This window comes from Ananas comosus, linkage group 2 (genome assembly GCF_001540865.1).
Source record: "Ananas comosus cultivar F153 linkage group 2, ASM154086v1, whole genome shotgun sequence".
Lineage (NCBI taxonomy): Eukaryota > Viridiplantae > Streptophyta > Magnoliopsida > Poales > Bromeliaceae > Ananas > Ananas comosus.
In genome coordinates, this window is record NC_033622.1 from 10,973,586 (window position 1) to 10,998,554 (window position 24,969).

Genomic DNA, 24,969 nt, shown 5'->3' on the forward strand with positions numbered 1-24,969 from the left:
ATGAAAACATAAGTCATATGAACTATAAGGCCTATTGAACCATTTTAAACACATGAACCATAAACCATGAACATATCCAAGTTCGATGAACCATAATCATAATACCCAATACATAAACCTCTGTGACCCAAACCGGATAGTCGACCGAAAACGTCGTTACTAACCTAAACCAATCAATCGCACCGAAACGTCGGTTAACTAATCACCAAATCAAGCGACGAAACGGTCTGTTAAACTATATCCACCAAATCAATCGACGAAACGATCGTTAAACAATCCACCAAACCAATCGACGAAACTCGCTTAAACTATCACAAATCACACCGACCGAAACGTTCAGTTAAACTAATCCACCAAATCAATCGACTGAAACGTCGTTAACTAATCCACAAATCAACGTCGACGAAACGTCGTTTACATAAACCTAAATTCGATGTCGACCGAAACGTCGTTAAACTAAACCTAAATTCGAATACCGACCGAAACGTCGTTAAACTAATCCACCAATCAACGACGAAGCCGTTAAAACTTATCCACCAAATCAATCGACCGAAATGTCGGTCTCAAACTAAATCTAATTCCATATCGACTGAAAAAGTCGCTAAACTGTAAACCCAATTTCAAACGACCGAAACTGTAAAACTACAAAGGACAGCCCGACTAGCCCTAGCACATTACTTAGGGTCTAGTCAGGTCCTTCTCTAGCACATATACCTAGAGTGAAATCCTTACCGACGAGCTCTAATACATTACTAGAGTTCATATGAATCAAATCCGACTACCCTAATATATATATACTTAGGGCTTAGTCAGATCTTCACTCTAGCACATATAACTAGAGTGAAAACATATTAAACTCGGTTAATCCTGATACATATACTCAGGAATCAGCCACTCTCTACTTTCGGGTAATTCGACCCACCTCAATACATATACTTGAGGTTTGGTCACATCTCCACCTTGGAACATATAACCAAGGTGAATATAATTGGACTCTAAAACATATACTTAGAGCCAATTAGACTCTAATACATAGAGTCTAATATCGACTAGGTCTTAACACATATACTTAGGACCTAGTCAATCTCAAATCCAATTAAATCCTAATACATATACTTAGGATTTAATAAATCAAAACTTCAACCGAATGCTGTGTCATTTTATGAAATTCATGTACAGTGGGGGTATGCCCCTGCTTAAGCTATGTAAACGGCAAATCATATGAATAAAATTTTATTTGCCTGCTTGGTCTCTTTTATCAGCATTTATATTTGGTCTCTTAATCGAGAGTTCCTTAACACTAAAAGTGTGGGGTAATTAACAATAGACGCTTGCGTTTATTGGAAGCTATGGATCCGCAATACCTGATAACCATACATACACATACTTTAATCTACATCATGAATACTACCCCACGGGAGAACCAAAAGATTAAATTCCCCGTGCGAGGTGCGTCATTCGTGGTGGCAGACACCAGCCTAGTCTATATATATATATATTCGACCTTTTTGAGCTTTTCGAGCCTAATTCGAATGAACCGAGTAGTACTCAAGCTCGACTTGAAATGAATTTCGAGTCTTTTATTTTGTTCAAGCTTGGCTCATTTAATTTCGAGTCGAGCTCAAGCGAGCCGAATATCAAGCCGAACACGAGTCGAACGCGAGCCGGCTCGCTTGTTTGCCAGCCCTACTCACCGCTCCCACCACGTCCACACGCGACGTATTATAAAGGGTAAACTTCAAATATCCCCCTGTAGTTTCACACTTTCTAACTTTAGTACCCTATAGTTTAAAATGTATCAAGTTAGTCCCTGTATTTTCGCACTTTCTCAGTGTAGTACCCTGTGATTTAAAATGTATCAAGTTAATACCTTGCGGTTTTATTTTTCTCTTTTTATTATCCATTTCACTAATTTTTTTCGTTAAATCAGTGACAAAGTTAAAACAAAGGGTAATAAAGTGAATATTTGATAAACCTAGGTAGGGTATCTGAAGTTTTTTATATATAATTTAACGAAATATTAACGGATGAAAAAAAATTAGTGACAAAGTTAAAACTAAAAGATACTAAAGTAAATATTCGATAAACCAACCTAGGTAGGATATTTTAAGTTTTTTGTATATAATTTAACGAAATATTAAAAGAGGGCAAAAAGAGAAAAATGAAACCACATAATACTAAATTTATGCACTTTAAACCACAGGATACTAAAATAAGAAAGTACGAAATCAAATGGTACTAAATTGATACACTTTAACCTATATGGTATTAGAGTAAAAAGTTGCGAAACTACAGGGTGGTATTTGAAGTTTTCCTTATTATAAATTCGTCCGAACCCCAATTCCCCGCGCGCGCACTTGTTCTCCCTATCGATCTCTCTCTGTATATATATAGGGCGTCTCTTCTCCTCTCCCTTCGGAGGCATAGATTCCATTCCCCGAGCGTAACTCGGATCTCCATTCCCCCTTTCTCCTCCTCTTCCGACGTTCCCTCGCTCGCTCGATCTAGGGCGAAATCTCGGTCGCGTTTGATCCCTCTCCTCCGTAAGGTACCTCTCTCTCGATCTCTCGATCGATATCTTTGGATCTGATACGTTTTCTAGGTTCGTCTTGAATGCTGAAACAATGTGTTTCGAATTCTGAGAGGTTTAGCGTGCTCCTGTGGATTGATTCTAGGATTGGGGTTTCTCTTGATCCGATCGGGTGAAATTGGGATCTGCGCTGCTGAAGTTCTGGTGATTTTGTTTAGATTTTGGCACATTTGGGTTAGATCTGGTGTTAGTATTCTCTAAAATGTCTCATTTAGTTTTTCTTTTTTTTCATGAGAAAATAGTCGGAATTTTGAATGTTAGTGAATTTTTGATGTGAGGCGCAGATCTGTTTCTGTTTATTTTCTAAAAAAAAAAACATTTTTTTCATGAATTCTACAAAGAGGATCTCCATTTCATAAGACATTTAGAATTTAGATCAAAATTTTTGTATATAGTAGAGGTAATTGTGGCTAAATTTGGGAATTAGATAGACCAGACACAATAAGACTTAACAGATCTGCATATTATCATTTGAAGAAGAGTATTTTTACATTTATGGGCTGTTGATCAGTAGGCAAAAAATGATGTCGAGGCCTTTAATTGGTTCGTGCATTCAGTCCAAGGTGCAACATCAGTTTGCCACACATGGACAACCCATAGGAGCCTTTTTCTGAGGGAACCGAAGCATTTCTTTTTGCACAGTTATAATCCGTCTCATGAAATGCATTATGGCAGTTTGTCATTCTTATAATTTGAAGTTTGCAAACTCGTCCTGAGCTTCACCAAATGTTTAATTTCTTTCTGGAGGAAAACTTCATGTTTCTTGTATGACTAAGACATATGAATGATCAAAAGCATAAACCCGGATTTTAGCTTTTAAGGAGTTTAAGTAGGGCGTAGAAATGAATACGATCAAATCTGAAACTGATGTAGAGCATAATCTTAACATTTTTTGTCTTGTTTGTCTCAACATTTTTGAATTTGCTACTCAACCAGTAAGTCTAAGTTGATTTTATAATATAAATCTTTTCATATGGGATTTTCAAAGAAAATTATTCAGGGAGTTTGTGGTATGTTATGTTTATTATGGTTCACTTTTTTGGCTTAAAAGGATTTTTTTTTTGAGAAAAAGGTAGCATGCTACCCGCTTCATTCATTCGGGAGGTGAATTAAGCTACATGGGTGAGGCAACAAGGCCTCTAGGCAAACGGAGACAAAAAGGAAAAGACAGGGAAACAGGTGTTGTGAGTAAAGTACAGCCGATGCCTCTATACGGTCTACGAGTTCTAACTACAGATCTACCGATCTACAGATCAGTACTACTCCACTGAGCTAACAGGTGTTTGATCTTATGAGTACCACGGATCGGATCCGCCTGGGCCTTCGCAAAAATGACACCATTCCTAGTCTCCCAAATCACCCACCAACAAGCTATGATACCGGTTAGGTCGTTATCCGAGCCCCTTCGCCCTTTCCATAAATCCCACATCCGGTGTACGTCAGCTCCCAAATCTTCTGGATGGACTTCCTCCAGTGACATAACCAAGAGGAATCTGAAGAACGCGCATTGTGTAAAGAGATGATCAAACGTTTCTGGCTCCGATCCGCAAAGCACACAGCTCGTATTCCCGGTCCATCCTCTTTTTAACAGGTTGTCAATGGTGGGTATCTTTTTCTTGAGCACGAGCCAACAGAAGACCTTCACTTTAAGGGGGATACGGAGTCTCCAGATGTCGTAAGTCCTGTTATCCCTTGTTCCGCCGTTGCTTAACATAGTATAGGTCGATTTCACAGTAAAACGGCCGTCAGATGTCCACCGCCAATACACGCTGTCCATTCCTTGTCCGGTTCTGGAGGTGGAGATCCTTTCCTTCAGTGTCGCGATGCTTTGGTGAATTCTGTGGTCTGAAGTGTTGACGCCACGTAGAATCTTGTTCCAGCACCATTCAGTACCGTTGGAGCATTTGCTGATTAACAAGGTTTTATAAGTCAGGAGGGAGGATAGCTTGGGAAAGGATGACAGAAGAGTGGTTTCCCCATACCATCGGTCGGCCCAAAAATCAATACTTTTTCCATTACCCAAAATGTAGGAAACTCCCCATTTAAAAATATCTTTCTGCCCTAGTACTCCCTTCCACCAGAAAGAGGAAGGTCTGAAGCTCCGCCCCTCCTTCAACGGTCTTCTCCTTCGGTAAAACAACACATGTATTAACTTGTTCCACTGAAGGTTGGGCGCCGTATGGAATTTCCACCACCATTTAACCAGGAGTGCTTGGTTCAATGTAGCTATGTCGAGAATGCCTAACCCACCTTCCTCCCTACTCCGGCAGACACTCTTCCAAGCCACAAGGCAACCCTTTCCAGGCGAACTGACACCACCTCTCCAAAAGAAATCCCGCCTAAGAGCCTCAATTCGCTTAACGACCCATTTGGGTGTCTGGAACACAGTGAGGAAATGAATGGGTAGGTTAGTAAGAACAGCGTTAACCAGAATGAGTCTACCCCCCCCGCGACAGTAGCTTCGCTTGCCATCCATCAATTCGGCTTTGGACCCTGCCGATGATTCCTCTCCAAGCCTCTTTGGAGGGGGGTCTGGTCGTCAATGGCAACCCCAAATACTTGGTAGGTAAGGTACCGAGTTTGCATCCGAGTATTTGCGCTAACCTGTTCGCTTTACCTTCCACCGATCCCAAGTAAAAAATTTCAGTCTTGTCTTTGTTGATCCTCATTCCAGAAGCCCATTCGAAAAGTTGCCAAAGAAAAAGGAGGTTTCTCATAAATCTCTTCTTCGCCTCACAGAAGAAGAAGGTATCATCTGCAAATTGGATAATGTGGACCCTTGACTCGTCGGAGGGACCAATGCCACAGATAAGGTTTTACGTTACTGCTTCGTCAGTTAATCTGGTAAGGCATTCTGCTATAAGAAGAAAAAGAAAAGGTGATAGGGGGTCGCCCTGTCGTAATCCCCTTTTCATCTTGATCCAGTTTGTTGGTACACCATTAACCAGAACTGCGACTTTGGCACTACACACGCACAATTCGACCCAACTGATCCATTTTCTGTCAAATCCCCACCACTCCAATATACGAAAAAGGAAAGGCCAGTAAACTCGATCATAAGCCTTTTCAAAGTCCACTTTTATCCCGACTCCCTCCATCTCCTGCTTACTTCCCCAGCCAAAAAGTTCACGCACCGTCACGAAAGCATCAGAAATATTTCTTCCCTTCAGAAAGGCGGATTGGGAGTCAGAAATCAGGCTACCCATAATACTCTCCAAGCGATTAGTTAAGACCTTGGATAATATCTTATGTATCCCGTTCAAGAGGCTGATAGGGCGAAAATCATTTGCCCGGTTAGTTGCTTCCTTTTTCGGGATTAAACAGATGTATGCATAATCGATCGGGCCGGTGTTTAGTGTTCCCTCAAACATCTCATGGAAAATGTTCAAGATATCATCCTTGAGAGTGTCCCAGAAGGTTTGGTAGAAGCACAGAGGGAAACCATCCGGTCCTGGCGCCTTGTTTCGTCCTAGCTGGAAGACGGCTTGTTTTACTTCCTCAATGTCGAAAGGTCTCGTGATATGCGTTATGTTGGCAGTATCGACCCGCCTCGTCGTGAAGAGCTCACTCAAATCTCCGAAAGAGGACGGTGCCCAATCCTCAGGTGTGAATAGATTTCTGAACTTCTGGAAAAGTAAATTCTGCTTCTCGCCTTCAGATTGATACACTCGTCCATCTTCATCAAGTGCGTCAATTCTGTTCACTCTTCTACGGCCGTTGGCAACTGCATGGAAGAATTTGGTATTGCTATCGCCTTCCCGTAACCAGTGTTGTTTCGCTCTACTCTTCCAAAGCGCTTCCTCATCTTTAAGCACCTCGGCCAGATTCGTCTTAAGCTTTTCCCTCTTATCTGCTAGCTCCTGGGTTAAAGGATTCGTTTCTTCCTCCTTGTCGATGCTCTGGATGTCTTCCAAGAGTTTGTTCTTAACTCGTCGAATGCTATAGAATTCGTTGGTACACCACTGTTTAATTCTTCTACGACAGTGTCTCAATTTTGCTGTGAACGTAAGAACTGCCGAATTGTGCTTATGGCCCTCCTCCCACCAGCCTGGCACCTTGGACCTAAAATCCTCGTGGTTTAGCCAGGCAGGTTCGAATCGAAAAATCGCCCTCATCCTGCTCAAAGAGTTAGTCACCGTTAAAAGGATGGGGCTATGATCCGAAGCCACTCTTGGGAGACCGGCCACCTTGGAAATAGGGAATTCCAGGTCCCAATCAGTTGACACGAGAAACCGGTCCAGTCTAGCCAAGGTCGGGGGCTTTTGTAGATTAGACCAAGTAAACGATTGATTTGTCATGGGAAGATCGATTAATTCAAGGTCCCTGATGAGATTGTTAAATAAGGCCGTCGCTCTGGAGCTCCAGGCCTTTCCATTTCGCTCGTGCGGTCCACGCGTACAATTAAAGTCCCTGCACATTACCCATTTCCCCTTACAACAATCCTTCAAGAGCGCTAATTCCGAGAAGAAGTTCTCCTTACCATCCCAAGTGGCTGGGCCGTAAACATTCGTGAGAAAAAATCTTGTACCCCCGTTCACCATTTCCAAAAGAATCGATATGGAGAAGTTTCTGACGATTACTTCTTTACAACTGAAGACCCGAGAGCTCCAACAAGTAATCAGACCGCCGGACGCGCCATTAGATTCGAGGAAAACACATTTGTCAAGGAAGGACCCCGCTAAACTTCGAAGAAAGGATCCCGATACATGGTTAACCTTCGATTCCCCATTTCCTCTTAGCTGATCAGCAGTAACTCCTTCCCGTGCGTCTCGAACCTCGTCTCGGACCTTGGGACATCGAACATCAGGTAAGGTCTTCACTTCACCATTAATGCCATCCTCGCTCACCAATAACTTCCTACCGACTTCGTCTGCCCAAACCACTCGCTTCAACAGCTTTCTTTTTCTTCCGATCGTCTCTTTGCCTCAACATGTCTCCGATGAGCAAAGAAATTTGGAATTTTAAAATGCTAAACGTGAGGTTTGAGTGTCGGAATGAAACTTATGCGGAAGTTCAGGGACTGGCGGTGTAATTTACACTATCAGTTACGGTGAAGGAAGAAGAGAGAACAAAATGGGGGTGGGGGTGGGGGTGGGGGGTCTTTTGAACCGAGGAGGGGGAAGAGAAAGGGTGGAGAGAGGAGAAGCGAAGGAACAGAGAGAGAGAGAGAAACAGAGCATTAAAAATCACAGCAAGAGAGAGAGAGAGAGAGAGGGAGTTTTATGTATCGGTTAATGAGCAGGGAAGAAGACATGCTCTGAATCCACCTGTGTCCTTTTGCTCCCCACCATCCGTCTCTCCCTTCTCTGTCCTCTCTCTCTCTCTCTCTCTCTCTCTCTTTCTCTTTGAGAGCAGTCGATCTCTCCTATTTCTATCTCTCTCTCCGTATATCGCTCAGTAGGAAGTAATTACATGTATACCTCTTTGCAGATACCAACTCTGAAAACTTCCAGTAATGGGAAACAAGGTACTTTAAATCTTATACTCCAAAATCTGTTGACTTGCGAGATAGTCAAGCTGATCTGAAGATTAACTTCCACCTCAATTACATGATTAATTTGTGTCATTGATAGCAATTTTTTGCATAAATAAAATAATTGTCATTCAAATCATAAAAACTCATGGTAATTTTTTTATTTTATTAGTTTATTTCATGTTGACATTTATAGCTTCTTATTCTACAGGATGTCAACGAGAACATCGTGGGTGACAAGAAAGTCACAGTTGTGTTTGTTTTAGGTGAGGTTTTTACTCCACATTCTTATCATGGTTGGTTTCTTAGCATTTATCTGCCACCCATATTCAGTCTTTCAGAGTAATTTATTGTAACAAATTGCATTGTTTAGATATTACGAATAGGCAAAAAATTCTTACTTCATTATGCATCAGTTGTGGCTTGTTCTTTAACTCCAACTTATTTCATTTTCTTCCTTGATGTTTCTTTGTACATTTATCTGAAATTTTTAATTAGATGGTTTTGTTCTATGCTTTGTTGATAGTTTCAAGTAAGAAAAGTTACTCCATTTTAAATTTTTATGGACTTCATTCTATGTCATGTATTGCGCTTCATCTTAGTTATCCCATCTATCGTCCTTAAGAACAGTCTGCATACACATAGAAAGGGGGTACTTCTGACAAGATACGTTAAGTGCGTTCATTTCTCATTTTCTCTACAGGTGGTCCCGGTAGTGGGAAAGGCACACAATGTGCCAATATTGTTCAACACTATGGGTTCACTCATCTCAGTGCCGGTGATCTTCTGCGTGCAGAAATTAAATCTGGTTCTAAGAATGGGTATTGATACTCTTCTTAATACATTTCGTGTATTTGTAACAGCACTTCATTTTCTTTATAAAAATGAATTTCATTTAATTTCTGTGTTATTTTCAATACTCTCTATTTACTTAGAATTTCCTTTTATTTTTGCTCTTACAGAACCATGATTCAAAACAGGAGGGAAAGATTGTCCCATCTGAGGTAACAATAAAGCTTTTACAACAGGCTATGCTTGAAAGTGGAAATGACAAATTTCTCATTGATGGGTTTCCTCGGAATGAAGAGAATAGGACTGCATTTGAGAGAGTTGTAAGTTTGTAAATTGTTGCATTTTTCATCAGCTTTTAAAGTACTTCTCTCGCGATTCATTTCTCTATACTAATTAGCCTTTTTGGTTCTGCTTCTTTTCTTATGATTTCAAATATAATGCAGAACTCTTAGTTGTTTCCTTCTGTTACAGACCAAAATAGTACCTGAGTTCGTTCTATTTTTTGATTGCTCTGAGGAAGAGATGGAGCGGCGTCTTTTGAACCGTAATCAGGTCGGATCACATGCCTTAAGTTCTTTTTGCATATTACATAGAGCATACTATTGTCTAAACTTCATTCCGATGCTTCTTTGGTGCTGTTGGCTTTATAGGGAAGAGCTGATGATAACATCGAGACTATAAGGAAGCGGTTCAAAGTTTTTGTACAATCTAGTCTACCTGTTGTTCAACATTATGATTCACAGGGCAAGGTTACGAAGGTATTCTGCTTCTAGTTATTTATAATGTGATGTAGTAGGTTCAATAGCTCTATTAATCTGAGAATCTACGATAGGGGTATTCCTGTGTTAATATTTCTTTCACGAGTTTTTCACTTATAAATGAGATTATTGCATCTTGATCTTTTCCCTACGTTTGAAGCTAGGCTTTGGCCTAACTGTCTATGTAATTTCTACATCGACCAGTACCTTCATTAATGCCAAACATGTTTAACTCACTCTTTACCTCATGCTTAGCGTGTGATATGTTCTTTTGCAATGGCTAACTGATCTTCTTCTCAGATTGATGCCGGAAAGCCTATTGTTGAGGTATTTGAGGATGTAAAAGCCATTTTCTCCTCTTACGGCGCAAAGGTAAGATAATTATCTCCCATTGCATATTCATGTTTCTTGTAATATGGTTGATTTTTTTTTTTTTGGTGCGGCGCTTATTATGAATTTCATTGAACAAACGCATTATTCTGTACCGATGAAAGCAGCATACCTCCTAGAACACATGAAATGAAACCTTCTGTTTACGTTTTTTTTCTTCTTGTTTTCTATACCAGTCTAGTTAGAGCCGTGCTGCCACGGGACGGATAGCAGCAAAGAAATCTAACAAAAGGTTACACCCCCTCTTTTAGATGCTCCCAACTTCAGTTCAGTACGCGATAATGATGATTTTTAAAACATTTTACAGGATACTCTATGATTCAGACTGCGAACAAGTTTACCTGGAGGAGTTTATATACCCATATAGTCAATTGAAAATTTATTTACTAGCATGCTGGGATGTAGTTTAGTTGTATTCCTTTGATAGTTTATACACGTAAGTGGATTTTTATGGTTTCTGCTTATGCATTTTTTTGGGGGCCAGCTTGCTACTTTTATTATAAATTATTTCTTTTTTCCTTTGTTTGCTATTGAGTTATGTTTGGTAATGTGGTGCTAAAAACACTGTTTTTACATTATGGAAGAGTTAAAAAATTTAAATGCTCTTACAATTATTTTTCTCCTCCAATATTATAAAATTGCAGTTACAACATATTCGCGGCTTTTGAATTATTTGACCATTTCATAATGCTTGTGGACACCACATTATCAAATTATGCCTTACTACGATTACTTATATGCTGCAGCAGTTCAAATTAAGCGTAAAATTTAGTGATGGTCCCTGTACTATCCCAATTGTGCCAGTTAGAACTCTAGTCCCTATCTTTTGTGATTCAATTCCAATCGCGGCCGCTAAAAGAATCTGAAGCAAACCTTTTTTTTCCCCTATAAAATGACCAGTTTAGCCCGTTTCAGAGTAAGAAAGTTCTTTTACAGAAGGATACGGAGATCATCTTACAGAAAAAAAATTAAAAAAAAAACTTTAAAGTATGGGATATTTCAAGAACTAAAAGTGTCTAAGTTTTAAGTCTGGAACAAAGTCGTAATATGAGGATAGTACATAAGAGAGTTATTACGGTGCCCAGTAAGATTGAGAAGGACAAAAATTTGGTGGGCATTCATTCCCAAACAACTTGTGGGGACCGAGATGTTGGGTGCCCATCGCAACCACCACCGGCTTCTCTCTCTCTCTCTCTCTCTCTCTCTCTCTCTCAAAAATCGGAGCCTATATATTTTTTTTCCAAGGGTCGCGACCATCGGCCTCCGTCCGCAAACAAGTTGTTTGGGGCGGATGCCCACCAAATTTTTGTCCGATTGAGAGCATGCATGAGGTGGTTTTGGTTCATTGTTTGGAGTTTCTTGATTGAGTCTTTAGTTTTTGATCTTAGAATTTATTTGGATGTATGAACATTCTATACAGAAACATTTGAAAAGAAATCTTTGCTCATATTCGAAAACAGTTCGGCGGATTCTCGAATTTGGAGATAAAATATCTCTCATTAGTTCAGTCGAGAAGGCAGCCGCTTCAATACTTGGACCATCACAAGCCAGAAAATGCCAAGACCGACATGCGTGAAAGCTTCCTCTCAGACAAGCAAACTTACGTACGGCGTTTTTAGAAACGCCGCGCGTGAGCAAATACAAATCCATCACATCAACTATTCATAAAGAGATATTTGATTACAGCATCAATACATCAATACTTCGACAGCTCACGAAGAAAATAATTTTAGAAAAAAATTATAAAATCTATCAATCACATATTTTATATGACGTGACACAATCTGTTAAATAAAATTATACTTTTCTTTCGAAAGGTGTCATTTGATTGACTATATATTGTTGATATCGTGTGATTGCTATATAAAAAAAATCTTCACGATTTAAGAGACTCGCAGCAATATTAGTGAGCGAAAAAATACAACCAAAGCCTCTATTATCAGCAACTAATCTTCTATATGACAAATCTTAAGTTCGAAAGAGTGTTTGTAGAGATATAAGTTAAGAGGGTGAACTCGATTTTCAGAATTAAGGCATAAATTTTACTACTCGGTAATTACACTTTCTTTTGTCCTCAGGGTGGTCTAAGGTATTTTCAGTTTACTTGATTATTATGTAATTTATTTTTGTTTCACAAAATGCCTACCATTAAGCAGAGCAACAAAGTGATAATTATTGAAAGCCATAATATGGTAAAGTAAAAATAATTTAATAACAAAATGCTTCATAATTTATAATTATTTTTATTATATTTGAGCTTTTCGAGCCTAATTGGAGCGAACCTAGTAATATGGGTTGAAATATATTTTGAGTTTTATTTTCTGCTCAAGATCGGCTTATTTAATTTCGAGTCGAGCTCGAGCGAGCCGAATACCGAGCCAAACGCGAGTCGAACGTGAGCCAGCTCACTCATTTGCCAACCCTACATATCTCACTTTCAGATATAAGAAATCGCGTATGATCGATATTAAAAAGACAATAAAAGAAGTTTATTCGGTAGTTTAATTGCAATTATAATATTATTAAATACTAAAGTTTACTAATTTATTTATAAAAGTACTAATTTATAATTATTGTAAATTAGAGGTATTTACATGCAAAAATTGTATGGTGTATTTATTAATCATTAGTAAATAATATGAGAACTTATGTGTAAATGTTACACATTAATGGGATTAGGATTCAGATTGAATTTAAATTAAAACTAACTTGAGGGATTAATAGATAATCCAATCAAACTATGATTTCGATTAGGATTAGAATTAAACTGAGGTTTTCTCTTTATACGACATATTAATAATAATGAATTATAATAGAAATAGATAATTCAATCAAAGTTAGGATTGTATTTAAGATTAGAATTAGGTTTAGGATTTTTTCATTATAAATATATGCCATATGACATATTAATAATAATGAATTACAAGAGAAATAGAAAATTCTAGCCGTCAATTCTCTCTCTCTCTTCCTCCAGTTTTTCATAATTAATCTATTGGTTTCGATCTTCAGAAGATTGCTAGTACATTCAGAAGATAGATTCATCCCCCTCGAAACAATGCAAGCATCAGCTCCTGATCGGATCGCGGATCGAAGGTGTTGATTAATTTGATCGAGGACGCGATTTTGTGTAGACACAAGAGGCCGGACGCGTGTGCAGTTAGTGAGAACGAACAGTTTTCATCAACGATATCGACTTCACTGTGGTCTCAACCCACGTAAGCTAAAAAACCAAATTCTATCTGATTGGATCACTTAGATTGATTGTTCAAGATCTAAAACAAAACGCAATGTGTTCTTGGTTTAGAAAATTTTAATTGTTATATTTTTTTCCGCTGCGTTCATATAATTTTCTTACAGTAACATCAATCATAATATTTTTCACAAATACTTCTCCATCAACAATTTATTAATATTTAGCTAAATAAAATTGGATATTTCACGGACAACCAGAGCGCTCAAACTAGTGCGTTCCACGGATGACGTGGTGGACTCGGTCCGAGCAAACAGTCCTCGGACCCGACAACTCCATCAAGCGAGGTGTGACCGCCACGTGGACAACTGGCCGGTCCCCAAACGCTCACCGAAAACCGCGTTCATGTCGACTCACGTGTCCTGTGACTTATCTGGGCTACAAATCGACGGCCCAGAGAGCGCCACGTCATCCCCTAGATCTCCGCACAAAAAGCGGTGGCGGTTTAAGCCCTTATTAAACTCTCTAATTAACGATTAACCATTTATAACTGTCCTCTAATACAACTCAGAACACAGGTGGCGCATAAACACTGTATAGGTACAAATTGTTTCGCCTAATAGTTTTGCATACACCCGGTGCAGTGGCCCGACAACCGACAATAATAATAATAATAAATAAATAAATAACTATTTCACTAATCTCAGTTTACTTTTCCCTTAATCTCAGTTTATCTTTTTAATTCTTCTTATCATTGTCTTAATTACTTTCCTAATCAATCGCACGTCTCAAAACATACGCACGCTTTTTAAACAATTTGGATGGTAGGGAGGAGAAAGAGGGTCGTTTTTCTCTTTCCACCTCCGCATCGTCCCTTTCCCTCTTTTTCGCGTGCGATTTCCAAGCTCGAATCGAATAAAAAAGGGGAATTAAAGATCTAGGGAAACCCCAATCGCTTTTTGCTCCTCCCCTTTGTGCCGATCCCATGAGATTCGGCGAGGCTTTGTTGCCCTAGGAGCTTCCGATCGATCCAGGGCTCTTTTTCGAGGTACGGATGCAGCTGCGTCGTGGTTTCTCCTGCTGTTTAATTGTTGTTGTTTGTTGTTTTGGGTAATTCGGAGATTGTGGATGGGATCGGGTGGTTTGGTGGTGAATGCCTTGGATCGGGATGTGTTTTGATTTGTGGATTGATTGGGATTGTTCAAAATTTAGTTTGTTTTTGAAATGCTGTTGATGTAGTTTAGATCTACTCTAGGAGGATTGTTGAAGCTTTTGAAACAATTCAAAAGCTTGAGCTTTTAGATAATGCTGATTTGGTAATATATGTTTAACATCCTGTCTCGCGATTTGAGCTCGAGACTTTTTGATAGGGTCTAGATGTGTAATTGAATTGTTTGGAAGTAAACTGAATGAGGCTCGGAAACTGGAAAAACGTGAACTCAAGAATCCTCTGCAATGATATCATGTGAAACAACAATTTTTCTCTCAAAGGTTAAGCCGTTGGAGAACAGTATTTTAATCATTTGTGCGCAACACTCCCTTCACGTTGGGTGGGTTTCGACACACACCCAATACGTGAATTTCCAAAATAATTAGGGAGGAAATTAAATGAGAATAATAGCCTTAAACAAATCGAACTCGGAATCTCTTGTTTTTATATCTTGTGAAACAACTGTTTACTCTGAAAGCTTAAGCTGTTGAAGAGCGGTGTTTTAATCATTCATTCTCAACAAGAATGGACCAAAAAACAAATATAGGAAGATAACCCGAAAATGTGTTTGATTATAAGGTTAAGTTTGGCTTCTCCACATATGACGTGCAATTAATTTTCTTCTTATGTTCCAACATGTGAATTTTGTCCAAAATTGACATTGGTGTGAGGATTGGAACGTACATTGAGAGGGAAAAATCTATTATTTTATTTTGGGCGTTTATATGAAGATTCGGAGATTCATAGTGAGGGAGCAAATGCATCTTAACTTGGTTGAAAAGATGAATAAAATCACGGATGTATTATATCAATGTTGGCAAATTGAAGTGATACTGTAACTTGGTATTGTATAAGCGCAATGATCTTATTAGGCAATGTTAATTGAAGTGTTTAGTTTCTATGAATCTTGGAGTCCCAACTTCATGCTCGATACCTCATGATGTGCATATTTCTGTGCCTTATTTGCTCATATTTAGAGTGTATGCAAGTTTATTTGCAGTCTATTGATTACACCAAAGGTCAAGTGATTTTGATTCTGTCTTAACAAATTGTCTACTCTCCCTTTGCATGCTAAGATGCTTCCAACAACTGAAAGTTGTCTCTGTGCTCGCTATTCTTGACTAGGATGAATGATACCGGTTGGCTGAATTGCCTTCATGGCTCCATGTTTTACCTGTGAATAAGAAAAAGTGATTTGTTTACTTGAATATGGATACTTGTGCATATGAATATTAATGTAATTTCTGCCTCTCTGTCAAATTTTCATTAATTATTGTGTGGGTGAATACACTGGTTGGGGAATTTTTTTTTTTATATTTTTCATTTTTTACAACTATTTTTGTGCTTTAGTCCTTTACAAGTATACTTGTGTCTGTCTCTTAAAAGAAAAGACAAACATTAAATAGAAGCGCTGATACTTTTTTTCTTTTGATTGACAGGCACATACTCCAGTATTATTGTGCTTTACTTCTTGACGAGTAAGACTTTGTTGTTATTGGACATCACCTAGTGCCAAAACTTAGCATGAGGAATGAATGGTCATCTCTTATAAATTTGGGTCATGATAGTGGTAGCCCACATATCTTTCCCACAGAGTCGCAATTATCTCAAGGTTTTGGGCCGAACATACTGCAACAATTTGGTACATTGGTCGACAATTCTTTCCATGGTAGCAAGCAAATATGTGTCTCTGGAAATCTAGTTTTCCAGGAAGCATTTAATCGTCTTAATAAGTTTGTTGGTGCATTATTTGTCCAACTATCTGCTGGGTCAAATTCGAATATATTTCGTAGACTCTCAAGCAACTCTCATGAGTTGCACTCATGCGGTTATCAGTCACAAATAAAGAATGTTACTTCTTACCTACAAATCCTTCCTGGGTTGCATTTTGGTTCTGGATTTAAGGATGAACATTACGTACCAGTGATTCTAGCCAAGCTTGCCAGTTCAACACTTGGCCGTTTCTGGAGGGAAATCGAAAAAAACCATTCTTTCCACATACTATCTCTAGCTGGAGCTCTTGTACCGCCACTCGACAATTTGTAAGTTTTGATGTTCAGCTATATTTTGGATCTAGAATGTTATGCAGTTTCCTAAGGATAAAATGTAAGGATAGTCCTTGTACAATCCTGACGTTATGGCTTAGTCCCTGAAATTTTGACATAAATATTTGAGTCCCTGAACCTCTCCATATATTGCAATTTCGACCATTGCTTTTGAAGGAAAAAATGAATAATCTGAAAATGCCTACTTTTTCATATAAAATGACCTTTTTACCCTGTTGAACAGCTTAGTGAGTAAGTCGCAGTTTGAGAGAATACAAGGATTTTCCATGCATTTTGCCTTCTAAAAGCTAGATCGTTTTCCTATTGTTACATTGTCTGCTTTGGCTATATGACAAGTGTTGACATTTCTTCTTTTGTTTCATGCATATGGCATAAGATCTGCGAAAGTACTTGCTGAATCAGTTACCTTGGTGAACAATGATGAACAAATTAATGGGGTTGTGGATCGCTCGCTAAGAGAGAACAATAATCGAAGCTGTCTTAGTCGTACCATCTCTAATATTACCCGGAAAGAAAATGCAATTGAACCAAAGACTGGAATCAAGTTCCCAACAGCTTTGGAAGATAACTCTAATCTGTCTATGGAGGTCTTTCTCTTCCTATCTTGCAGAATGATTTGCTTTTGAGCTGCCCCTTTAATTATCGTGAAGGAAGAAGCTTACACAATTGTTACTAGTGTCTAATGTGGCTTCATGAGGACATGAATTAAGACTTGAAATACTCGAATGCTTACTGTGAAAATCATTAATATTTCTCTATTCATTTTTCAGCACTTTTCTGCTTAATTTTGTGTTGCACTCATTTTCTTCCAATCTCTATTGGAGAAACTATTCTACTGATTCCCACATTGCAAAAGCATACATGTCATTCTCAGCAACTTCACATCAGTGATTCTTTAAAAAAAAAATTTCAGGTGCTTGTTGGGACAGGTTTCCGAAGCATGAAAATAATAAAGCTCAAGTCTCTGAAGGTCTATGCATTTGGCTTATGTGAGTATATTACAATATACTTGTCATTTTAATGCTATTTATGTTTTGGTTGGTCAAATACTCTATGCCCTGTTTGTTCACAGTGGTTCAGGTATGCTATGTGCTGCTTATTATACATGTTTACATTCTAGTTCTTTAAAAGCAAGTGTTGTGACATGGAATTACTATTTGTTATGGTACTCTAACATAATTTTCATCTTCTAGATATCCATCCAGAATCCGTTTGTGAGAAACTGGGTCGAAAGTATTCTTCTGTACCCATCAGCGAATTGATGAATTGCTCAGATTTTTTGAAAGATCTCCTGAGGTATGCCTATATTGTTTGCCTACAGATAATTGAAACCAGCAGCTATATTGCTAGAATATTGATATTCGATTATAGTAATGCTCATTGAACAGAGTAACGGTACTTGACTGGTTTAGATACATTTGACTTGCGAAGAAGTTGGGTAACACTATGGCAAATTCGTTTAAGTGCCAATATTTGACAGTCTAATATTTCAAGATGCTGTTTACCCTTGATGACTAACTATATTGCAAAGAAGATATTCTACCAACAAATAGTTGGATAATTATGACATCAGTGAAGACTATAATGATGGCAAAATATCAATGTGAAAATAATTTTGACAAAAAGGAGGCCTTGCAATGTAAGTCTGCAAAATTTCTAAACTGGATCTCTTGAGAAACTTCATTATCTTATTAAAATATTATCTCATGAAACCAAAACAATAGGATAAATTGATTTGGAAAATTTTCAGACGGGAGCTTTGCAGAGTTACGTTTAAGGCCTGCTCATCATTTAAATCATTAGCTAGTCACCACGTTAGTTAAGTGCTATCTTTTTTGCTTCTCACTGCCACAAAGGTGAAACAAAAAATTTTATTTTCTGGTGCATAATATAAGTAATTTACTGATTTTGTCCTTATGATGACTTTCTAAAACTTACGAAACAATTTACTCTTATGATGCAGGGAAGACATTAGTATGACTGTTCGACTGGTTGTTAATTGTAATGGCATCAAAATTAACTCTGTGAGAACGTAAGTGTATATGTTTTCTGACTGATTGACAGAGATTCCATTTCTCAAATATTGACTTTCTTGACAAATAGTTGTTGCTTCATATTTTTAAGATATTAAGTGAAGCAGTGTATTCTCTTGAGAAAACTAGCTCTAGCTACCTTCTAATTTCCTGTTACTCATATCTTGTAGTTTCCATGCAAAATTCTAGTTTGTTCTATCGTTTGTGAGAGAAAGTTTGATTCTGAGCAAATGGATTTGGACAGGAGAGCAGTTATAAGTACTAAATGCGGAAGTTAGAGCACCTGCCTTGTGGTTTTGTTGAAACTTTTTTCATTCTTTAAGATCAGTTTTGGAATTTTCTGCATTTATATGTTTCAGACTATTTAGTTCTTCTTCTCTTAGATACTTGGTAATTGTTTTTCCCAGCCTTTTTTGGAATTTTTGGTTTTGAGGACAGCTAATTTAGAAGCTTATAGGCCTGACTGAAAGTTCCAATTTTACCAAAGATCTTTGACCTAATATACGAAACTTTAATTAGCCTATCACCATTCAGCAATATGCAAATTGTCCATCCTGAAGTTTTGCGCATAAATGTAGGCATAGGCTGTATGAAAAGATCTGCATTCGGTTGAACTGATCGACAAATTCTTTGATGCATAATTGCCAATGTAATTATGGAAAGCTATTTTTTTGAGAATTTCAAGCCAGGCCTAACTTCTCAGTGTACTTTTTGATGAAAGCGCCCTCTCTCCATTTGACACCAAGTAGGAACAAGTAATTTTTGGATGAAAACCCTATTACATTTTGTGGATTCTACCCTTCCCAGTTTGATTTTGTTTCTGTTGTGCTATTATAGTTTGCTCTGGTATCTTAATTACATAATATAGAGTTTTCTTCTCTAACAAAAACATGAATGCCTGCTGTCTATTTACACACGTTGTAATTCTTGTCTCAGTGCATTCGAGAAGTCTCTGCGCACACGATTACAGAAGGTATTTATTATAATTCAGACAAAGGCAACTGTATCCTTGTTCTTTCCTACATAAAGTCTCACTATTCTTACTTTTACTTTGCCCTCCCTCTGATCAGATGAATCCTCAGACGGATTTTCATTGCCTGACTACTTTTGGTTCTTATTTCACTCGAGATATTCCAATACCTATGGTAAGATTCAATGTTCCATTGTTCCAGTATTTTTGTTATGAAACTTGTGTTTTTTCAATCTTAGGTGCTATTATAGCTTATTTATTACTGCAGGGTACAACTATAGATTTTAGACAAACAGCAGATGGTCGGCTGATAACAAAAAGTAGGTTTTACTTGGTTTCTTCTTTTATTGCGTTATCCTGTCTTATGTATATTTATCCGATCTTGACTAAGATGATCTGTGTGCAGTTGGTGGCGAACATATTGGCGCTGTCCACAGCAAAGATCTGTGCAGTAAGTTGATCCTGTAATCGCATACGAAACAATAGGAGTTAATTAGTTTTGGTCGATGCTACTTCCAGAACAATTAAGCAAAATACCAACAAAAAAGAAAAGGGGGCGTATGACATAAATTATGCTTATGATCTCTTGATATTGTGAAATATTTTCCAACTATGCTACTCAAGTTTCTTAAGTTCTTACCTCTGATACATGATTTTTTTCTCCCCCCTGCAACTTTGTGCTCCTCAAGATCCTGTTTTGTTTCCCTTTTTATTCTCAGTATACTTCTTTTTCTTTATGCAGAGGCTTTCTTCGACATGTATATTGGCGATCTTCCTGTGTCGCTGCGGGCCAAGGAAGAGATTGCCCAGAATGTTGCTGACCTCATAAGAAAATGCTGAAAGCAAAGTTTAAGTTCGTTAAGAAACGCCATATCTGGGAGCGTTTTGCAAAGAAGAGAGGCATCAGTCATAGAAGATTTAGATAGGCATCAGTCATATAGAAGATTTAGATCCATATTTCCAGCTAAGTTTATTTCTAAATGAAATAAACGAAACAGGTAGAGTGCTACCTATCTCTCAAAACAAAAAAAAAAAAAAAAAAAAAAAAGAGAAATGAAAATAGAACAAAGTAAAAAGCCTCCATCCTTTTTCATTTGGATAGGCTTTTGCATGCCACAGGAAATGAAATAGAGTATAGTCTTGGATTTACGGCACTCTTTTGAATCAGTTTTTGCATGTAATCGTGCTTAATCGAACATCAATTGCTTTCAAGGTTTTGGTCATTCTTAATCTTTCCAATGCATCTGGTGATGGTTGTTTGATATTTGGTGAATAAAAAGAGTGCTTTAAAGGGATCCAAGGAAACATGAGAAAATGATGACATGTGAACCACTCTTGGGCTCTGATTGTTGTGGTCCGATTTCTCGGGCCATTCTCCTTACGCGGGCTTGATTCTTGGTTTGGATCTTTTGAAACCTAGGGTTGGGCCCAATATTTCTCCTTGTTTTGTTCCCGGGTGTGGTGTTGAAGCTGTGCAATTCTGTTTTGTTTGGATATATCTGAACAACCTTATGAATGAAATGTTATTTGTGAGTTTACTCTCAGAATGAGATTTGTGCAATGCAATGCAATGCGCTCCTCTTTAGTTTCATGTGGTTTACATGCATGGAAATGGAAAGGGGTGAAAACTGGTCTGCTTTGGATGCCGTAGTGCCTATTCTATGTATTCATATTCATATTTAACATCGAATATAAATTCGGATTCAGATATTAGTCGAATATTAAAATTAAATCTAATGTCCGGTAAAAATAAATTTGAATACGGATTGGATATTATTTGGAAAAAGATATGAATCGGACATTCAGCATACTAGCAAAACCATATTTAAAAAGAAAAATTGCCAACATATATCAAAGGGTTCTAAATTTAGAAAAAAACAATATCAAATATGGACTCAGTGGAGTGTCATTATATATTTAAAATGAATTTGAATTTGAAAACCAGTTTTGAATTTGAATTACCTGAATCCAAATGAATTCGAAAAATACTTTTAGCTCGAAATCCGGTCTGAATCTGTGTCTAATCGTAAAATTTTCAGTAAGTTTTGGATTCAGAACTTGGGCAGTGGGATAATTAATATCTGATCCATTTTCGTCCCTCTGCACGGCTGTGATTATCATCCACGTAAGCGTTGACGTGGCACATGCGACTTGTATCTGGGGTTGTAGATTGGGGCTACATCCCATATAAAAGCAATATAGATAAACACCTCTTAAATTCTTAATTAATAAGATTGAGGTAATTGAGATGTATACATTGGTCAATTTAAATGATAATTTTGGACCCCTATTATATCATGTTTAGACCTGACAATCTCGACCTATACCCGCGGTTATCCGTAAATTACTCACAAATTTATGGATATGAACACTAACTTTTTCAACCCAAAAATTTACAAATAAAACGGGTGGATACCCATTAAATTATAGATATTTTGGGTAATCCGTGGGCACCCATAGGTACCTGCACATATATTTTTAAATTAAATTTTTTTTTATTCACCCATCTTAAACATTCTAATTCTAATTTCTTATAGTGTGTCTTTTTATATTATAATTTTTTTTATTTTAAAACTTTAAATACTTTTATTATATGCTATAATATTTTAAATAATAAGTTATGTTACGCTTTCAAAACTTAGATATACTTGTTTTGCATTTTAAAAGTATAAGAGCAAAAGAAGAAAAAACAAATTGCAGATAACCGCATACCCATCCGTCCACCAGCGGGCAGATATGGATAAAGATGCTGGCTACCTAAAAGTTTATGGATAATTCTATCCATACTCAAGTAACCAGCACGTATAATAATTCATCCGTAGGTTATCCAACCCGTTCGTTTGTCAGGTCTTATCATGATTTCATCACACAAAAGTCTTATAAAAAAAATGGAGTAGAGTTTTTTTTTCGTTTTTCAAAAATTACCAATACAAATACAAATGAGAATAACTTTATTCACCTATAATTTATAATTTATAATCTAAAACTATGTATTAATCCTTACCTTCTTACACCTGATGGAACCACGTTGATTTATTTATTTATTTTTATTTTTTATAGCATCGTTCCACATCAGTATAGCAAATCATTCCATCATTGTGCACTCGCTAGGCAACTGTTTTTGTAAGATATCTTTTTTTATTTAATAAAGAAATTTGAATACGAATTTGATAAAAATATTTAGACATATATTCCAAAAACACAACGCAAAAATAAACATAAAAGCTCTAAGAAAATAAGAAAATATATTATAAAATAACATAGAACTGAAAAAGAAACAATATTGATGATAGACCCGCGACTTATCAAAACAAAACAAAGGAAAAAAAAACTCCAACTTAATCAAAATAAAACAAAGAAAAAAATAAAAATAAAATAAAGAAGAAAATTTTGTTGTCACTCCTCTACGCGGACAATGATAGATTAAAAAGGAAAATAATTTGACGTGTTCCAATCTATACGATTAAAAATAAGAAGGTAAACTTTAGATACCACACATGCGGTTTCGTAGTTTCTTATTTTAGTATCTTATAGTTTAAAGTGTATCAATTTAGTTCTCTGGGGTTTCATTTTTTTCTTTTCGTCAGCTCCTAGTTTTATATTTTATTAAATTATATACAAAAAACTTCAGATACTCCACCTAATTTTATAGAATATTCACTTTAATATATTTTAGTTTTAACTTTGTAACTGATTTAACGAAAATAAATTAGTAGGGGTGATAATAAAAAGAGAAAAATAAAACCATGGGTACTAAATTGATACACTTTAAATATATAATACTAAAATAAAAAAGTGCGAAATCATATGGGTGGTATTTATAGTTTTCTAAAAAAAAAAATTCAAGCTCTAATATTAAGTTTATTACAAAATCAACTAAGTTGAATTTTGCTTCTGTAGCAAATTGCAATTTGCCACTCATAACTCAGTTGATCAAAGTTTAACTTGCCATCACGATCACTTGAAATTAGACACTGGCATTTTAGATTATCATTTTTCATATTGGATATGCCCTAAATCCGACCAAAAATTTGAAACCCGAAAATCCGAACCCGAAATAATTATTTCTCTTTACTATATTTCAATACTTATTATATTACAATCTAAATTTTTAAAATACAAGTGCAAACATAATATCAAACATTTATTTATATATTATATAATATAAAATCAATTCGGGTTCAGGTTCGGATTGGGTAGGGACAAAATCCATACCCGAATTCAAATTCGTTGGGCTTTTATTCTTTATATATATATCCGAATCATATCTATTTAGAATCAAATAAATCCGTATTATTCAAATTCATATTTGGATAAAAATTTAGGTGAAACATCCCTTAACTTTTAAGTGCCTGAGTTAATAAACAATACTAATGAAACTCGTTGGAATCCCAATAAAATTTTGCCTATAAACCAAATTTTGTGTCACGCTTTTTCTTTATTTTTCGTGCAAAAAATTCACATGTAAAACCTTATCCTCCTGTAGATAAGCCTATAATAAAAGCTTATGACTCACCTTCCCTGATCTTACAATTTAAATCATCCAAGAATTATTTTTTTCCGACTTGTTTTGTATCTTTTTTTTTTGGATAAAAATTATATGAAACTTATGTGAATTATAGACCTTACCATTAGACTATCTGATCCTTCAAAATTTTAATTTAATCTTATTTTCATAGAACATTGATGGTTGTTCGAATACAGAATTTAAGCTAATTATTTATTTTACTAAATTTATATTGCATAAATTACATAAAACATATTAATGAGATCTGTAAAAATAAATAACACAATTAAAATTTGAAATTAAAGAGTCACTAACCGGCTCAAATCAAATGAATTAAAAGACCATATAGTAAAATTAAAATTTTGGAGATTAAATAATCAAATCCAAATAGATGATAGTTGAAATAAGATTTATATATTATTGTCTTTTTTTTTCTTTACTAAAAATGAAAAAAAGTGAGATAATCCTAGGCCCTGGATTTGGGAGTTGTAAAAATTACGACCCCTAAAGATTGTACACTTAGCATTTCTAAAAAAGAAACAGAAAAAAAAATGTACAAAGACTCCGCAAACTTTAGGCCTTTTGTAATTAGATACCTAAACTCTTTATCAAATAGTTCTTTAGCTCTTTAGCTCTTTTCCATTAAAGTTTTTGATTATACAATCATTTTTTAGCTTCAAAACTAAAAAAAAGTTATTTTTTTGTTCTAACATGTAGTAATAATAATAATAATAATAATAATAATAATTAAATTTCAGTTTAACCATTTCTTCGATCGTCTAACTTATTTATCAAAATTAGAGAAAAAAATAAAATAAAAATTTATATTTTGAAATATTATAAGATTATATGCACAATATCCTATCAACATATAATTAGTAAATTCATTTGAGAAAAGGGGCCTATGGAATGGGTAAAAGTTTAGAAAATGTAATAGCCAAAAATGAAAAGTTCAAGTATCTCTTTGTACAACAGATAAAATTCAGGGGT

General features: G+C 36.4%; 2 protein-coding genes across 2 annotated transcripts; both read left to right on the top strand.

The window, feature by feature from the left end:
* On the top strand, positions 2,448-10,520 carry LOC109725500 (UMP-CMP kinase 4-like). The gene is given in 11 exon segments (XM_020254713.1): positions 2,448-2,548; positions 8,021-8,057; positions 8,275-8,329; positions 8,767-8,884; positions 9,026-9,039; positions 9,042-9,175; positions 9,327-9,407; positions 9,506-9,613; positions 9,914-9,985; positions 10,180-10,235; positions 10,311-10,520. Coding segments are annotated over 9 exon segments (603 nt in total). The 5' UTR covers positions 2,448-2,548; positions 8,021-8,045; the 3' UTR covers positions 10,189-10,235; positions 10,311-10,520.
* Positions 14,008-20,424, top strand: LOC109706621 (fatty-acid-binding protein 2). Its single transcript, XM_020227566.1, has 11 exons — positions 14,008-14,241; positions 15,843-16,445; positions 16,846-17,056; positions 17,383-17,458; positions 17,663-17,765; positions 18,433-18,501; positions 19,439-19,475; positions 19,573-19,647; positions 19,741-19,792; positions 19,879-19,923; positions 20,215-20,424. The coding sequence occupies exons 2-11, from the start codon at positions 15,928-15,930 to the stop codon at positions 20,310-20,312; spliced, it is 1,284 nt and encodes a 427-aa protein (XP_020083155.1). The 5' UTR covers positions 14,008-14,241; positions 15,843-15,927; the 3' UTR covers positions 20,313-20,424.

Excerpts from the sequence above, each read along its gene's own strand:
- LOC109706621 (XM_020227566.1), top strand. The coding sequence starts at position 15,928 with ATGAGGAATGAATGGTCATCTCTTATAAATTTGGGTCATGATAGTGGT. Across the intron at positions 16,446-16,845 it reads GTACCGCCACTCGACAATTT|ATCTGCGAAAGTACTTGCTG; the intron begins GTAAGTTTTGAT and ends ATATGGCATAAG. Across the intron at positions 17,766-18,432 it reads TTTTTGAAAGATCTCCTGAG|GGAAGACATTAGTATGACTG; the intron begins GTATGCCTATAT and ends CTTATGATGCAG.